Here is a 4,648-nt window from a genome sequence, read left to right on the forward strand (position 1 = left end):
CTCTGGAACATAATACAGTATGTAACTCAGGATCAGTAATGTAATGTATGTACACAGTGACTGCACCAGCAGAAGAATAGTGAGTGCAGCTCTGGGTTATAATACAGGATGTAGCTCAGGATCAGTAATGTAATGTATGTACACAGTGACTGCACCAGCAGAATAGTGAGTGCAGCTCTGGAGTATAATACAGGATGTAACTCAGGATCAGTAATGTAATTATTATTATTTATTTATATAGCACTATTGATTCCATGGTGCTGTACATGAGAAGGGGTTACATACAAATTACAGATATCACTTACAGTAAACAAACTAACAATGACAGACTAATACAGAGGAGAGAGAGGACCCTGCCCTTTCGGGCTTACATTCTACAGGATGGTGGGGAAGGAGACAGTAGGTTGGTGGGTTGTAGCAGTACCGGTGTTGGTTGAGGTGATATCTCCAGTAGTGGTGAGGAGGCAGCGGGGATCACTGCAGGCTGTAGGCTTTCCTGAAGAGGTGGGTTTTCAGGTTCCGTCTGAAGGATCCGAGTGTGGTTGATAGTCGAACGTGTTGGGGCAAAGAATTCCAGAGGATGGGGGCTATTCGGAAGTCTTGGAGGCGGTTGGGTGAGGAGCGAATACGTGTGGAGGAGAGAAGGAGGTCTTGGGAGGACCGGAGATTACGTGAGGGAAGAGTTCAGAGACATATGAGGGAGACAGGTTGTAGATGGCCTTGTAGGTCAGTATTAGTGATTTAAATTGGATACGCTGAGGGAATGGGAGCCAGTGAAGAGATTTTCAGAGGGGAGAAGCGGAGGAATAGCGAGGAGAGAGATGAATTAGTCGGGCGGCAGAGTTAAGGATGGACTGGAGAGGTGCGAGGGTGTTAGCAGGGAGGCCACAGGCGGGAGATGATGAGGGCATGCACAAGCATTTTAGTAGATTGAGGGTTGATGAAGTGACCGATTCTGGAAATATTTTTGAGCTGGAGGTGACAGGAGGTAGAAAGAGCTTGGATGTGCGGTTTGAAGGACAGGGCAGAGTCAAAGGTTACTCCGAGGCAGCGGACTTCCGGTACTGGGGAAAGCGTGATGTCATTAATTGTTATAGCTAGGTCGGGTAAGGAAGATCTGTGAGATGGGGGAAAGAAGATCAGTTCAAATTTGTCCAGATTCAGTTTGAGGAAGCGAGAGAAGGAGGATATGGCTGATAGACACTCTGGGATTCTGGACAGCAGAGAGGTGACGTCTGGGCCAGAGAGGTAGATCTGAGTGTTGTCTGCATAAAGGTGGTACTGGAAGCCATAGGACTTTGAGTTGTCCCAGGCCAAGTGTATAGATTGAGAATAGTAGGGGTCCTAGAACAGAGCCTTGGGGGACTCCAACAGAGAGAGGGCGGGATGAGGAGGTGGTGTGGGAGTGGGAGACGCTGAATGTGCGGTTGGAAAGGTATGAGGAGATCCAGGATAGGGCGAGGTCTTTGATGCCGAAGGAGGAGAGGATCTGTAGTAGGAGGCAGTGGTCAACTGTGTCGAATGCAGAGGACAGGTCTAGAAGCAGGAGTATAGAGTATTGTCTGGTCGCTTTGCCTGTAAGTAGGTCATTAGTAATTTTGGTCAGGGCTGTCTCAGTGGAGTGATGGGGGCGGAAACCTGATTGTAGATTGTCAAAGAGCAAGTTAGATGAGAGGTGGGAGGAAAGTTCAGCGTGGACGTGCTGTTCCAGGAGTTTGGAAGCGAATGGGAGCAACGATATTGGACGATACACAATGACTGCACCAGCAGAATAGTGAGTGCAGCTCTGGGGTATAATACAGGAGGTAACTCAGGATCAGTAATGTAATGTATGTACACAGTGACTGCACCAGCAGAATAGTGAGTGCAGCTCTGGAGTATAATACAGGAGGTAACTCAGGATCAGTAATGTAATGTATGTACACAGTGACTGCACCAGCAGAATAGTGAGTGCAGCTCTGGAGTATAATACAGGAGGTAACTCAGGATCAGTAATGTAATGTGTGTACGCAGTGACTGCACCAGCAGAATAGTGAGTGCAGCTCTGGGGTATAATACAGGAGGTAACTCAGGATCAGTAATGTAATGTATGTACACAGTGACTGCACCAGCAGAATAGTGACTGCAGCTCTGGGGTATAATACAGGATGTAACAGGATCAGTAATGTAATGTATGTACACAGTGACTGCACCAGCAGAATACTGAGCGCAGCTCTGGAGTATAATACAGGAGGTAACTCAGGATCAGTAATGTAATGTATGTACACAGTGACTGCACCAGCAGAATAGTGAGTGCAGCTCTGGAGTATAATACAGGATGTAACTCAGGATCAGTAATGTAATGTATGTACACAGTGACTGCACCAGCAGAATAGTGAGTGCAGCTCTGGAGTATAATACAGGAGGTAACTCAGGATCAGTAATGTAATGTATGTACACAGTGACTGCACCAGCAGAATAGTGACTGCAGCTCTGGGGTATAATACAGGATGTAACAGGATCAGTAATGTAATGTATGTACACAGTGACTGCACCAGCAGAATAGTGAGTGCAGCTCTGGGGTATAATACAGGAGGTAACTCAGGATCAGTAATGTAATGTATGTACACAGTGACTGCACCAGCAGAATAGTGAGTGCAGCTCTGGAGTATAATACAGGAGGTAACTCAGGATCAGTAATGTAATGTATGTACACAGTGACTGCACCAGCAGAATAGTGAGTGCAGCTCTGGAGTATAATACAGGAGGTAACTCAGGATCAGTAATGTAATGTATGTACACAGTGACTGCACCAGCAGAATACTGAGTGCAGCTCTGGAGTATAATACAGGAGGTAACTCAGGATCAGTAATGTAATGTGTGTACGCAGTGACTGCACCAGCAGAATAGTGAGTGCAGCTCTGGGGTATAATACAGGAGGTAACTCAGGATCAGTAATGTAATGTATGTACACAGTGACTGCACCAGCAGAATAGTGACTGCAGCTCTGGGGTATAATACAGGATGTAACAGGATCAGTAATGTAATGTATGTACACAGTGACTGCACCAGCAGAATAGTGAGTGCAGCTCTGGAGTATAATACAGGAGGTAACTCAGGATCAGTAATGTAATGTATGTACACAGTGACTGCACCAGCAGAATAGTGACTGCAGCTTTGGGGTATAATACAGGAGGCAACTACGGATATGTGATGTATGTACACAGTGACTGCACCAGCAGAATAGTGAGTGCAGCTCTGGGGTATAACACATGATGTAACTACGGATATGTGATGTATGTACAGTGAGTCACATTTTAATTGATTCAATAGATAAATTACAGACAGCATTTGAAACTAATATTTGCTTTCAGAGAACAGAAACCTTAGAACCCTGCAGGTTTTCTCTTTTGTTCTTTCCTCTCACACCCAGTGACAAATGAGAATGGAAAGTGAAAGCTCGGACAGTATATTAGACGAGGACTCCGGCAGCGATTGACTTCTCCGTCTCTGACGCGGAGACATGTGTGACTACTTTGAGCTGGGGTCGATGGCGGAGGATGAGGACCGGACGGCGGTGGAGGCGCTCATCATTACTCTGAATATTCTGCATGACGCACTGAACAAGAAGGGGTGGCTGCTGGCAGAGACAGGCAGAGACTATGGACAGCGGGCAGAGAACGCTCCTCTGATCTGCCCGCAACTCGTAGAAGACCTTATTCAGACTCTGCAGCAGATCGAGCTGCTCAAACACCATACAACCAAGTCTGACATTGGTGGCATTGGTGCCGTCTACCCAGTACCAGGCGCACCCGTCATTGGCCTGTGCCAAGAATTTTGGCATAGACATGAAGATCTGAGACCCTGCTCCCGCCCGGGGGCATTAATCACAGCGGCTGGCCAAATTCTAGAGTGCGATGATGAGCGCTGGATAATGGCAAGGATGGAAGAAGACCAGAGACCCGTCCTGAGGGGGCGTCTCATCTGTGATGCCTTTGAAGTCTGGATGAAGCACAAAGGAAATTACGTGAATGGTTCTTATGCCTGTTGTGGGGAGACGTCCGTATACTCCGTCTGTGAGGACTCGGATATGAGGTAAATCAGGAGGAGGTAAACGGGGCGCAGGGAAGCCTGAAGCCCCTCTGCCACATAACCACAGTGGTACATGGTGGGGGTGGGAGGGTACACAGGGGGTGCAGGGAGGCCTCTGAAGCCCCTCCGTCACATAACTACAGTGGTACATGGTGGGGGTGGGAGGGTACACAGGGGGCGCAGGGAGGCCAGAAGCCCCTCTGCCACATAACTACAGTGGTACATGGTGGGGGTGGGAGGGTACACAGGGGGCGCAGGGAGGCCGGAAGCCCCTCTGCCACATAACTACAGTGGTACATGGTGGGGGTGGGAGGGTACACAGGGGGCGCAGGGAGGCCGGAAGCCCCTCTGCCACATAACCACAGTGATACATGGTGGGGGTGGGAGGGTACACAGGGGGTGCAGGGAGGCCTCTGAAGCCCCTCCGTCACATAACTACAGTGGTACATGGTGGGGGTGGGAGGGTACACAGGGGGCGCAGGGAGGCCAGAAGCCCCTCTGCCACATAACTACAGTGGTACATGGTGGGGGTGGGAGGGTACACAGGGGGCGCAGGGAGGCCGGAAGCCCCTCTGCC

At 49.1% G+C, this 4,648-nt stretch overlaps 1 protein-coding gene across 1 annotated transcript in view; it reads left to right on the plus strand.

Moving 5' to 3' along the window:
* Positions 1-3,415: 3,415 nt before the first annotated feature.
* Positions 3,416-4,648, plus strand: part of LOC141049252 (uncharacterized) — a 7,942-nt gene continuing 6,709 nt past the window's right edge. The window contains exon 1 of the mRNA XM_073545490.1: positions 3,416-4,074. Within this exon, the coding sequence (XP_073401591.1) occupies positions 3,503-4,074 (572 nt within the window). The 5' untranslated portion in view covers positions 3,416-3,502. The remainder of the gene's footprint in view (positions 4,075-4,648) is intronic.

This window comes from Dendrobates tinctorius, unplaced genomic scaffold (genome assembly GCF_039654945.1).
Source record: "Dendrobates tinctorius isolate UK_male_01 unplaced genomic scaffold, ASM3965494v1 ptg000143l, whole genome shotgun sequence".
Lineage (NCBI taxonomy): Eukaryota > Metazoa > Chordata > Amphibia > Anura > Dendrobatidae > Dendrobates > Dendrobates tinctorius.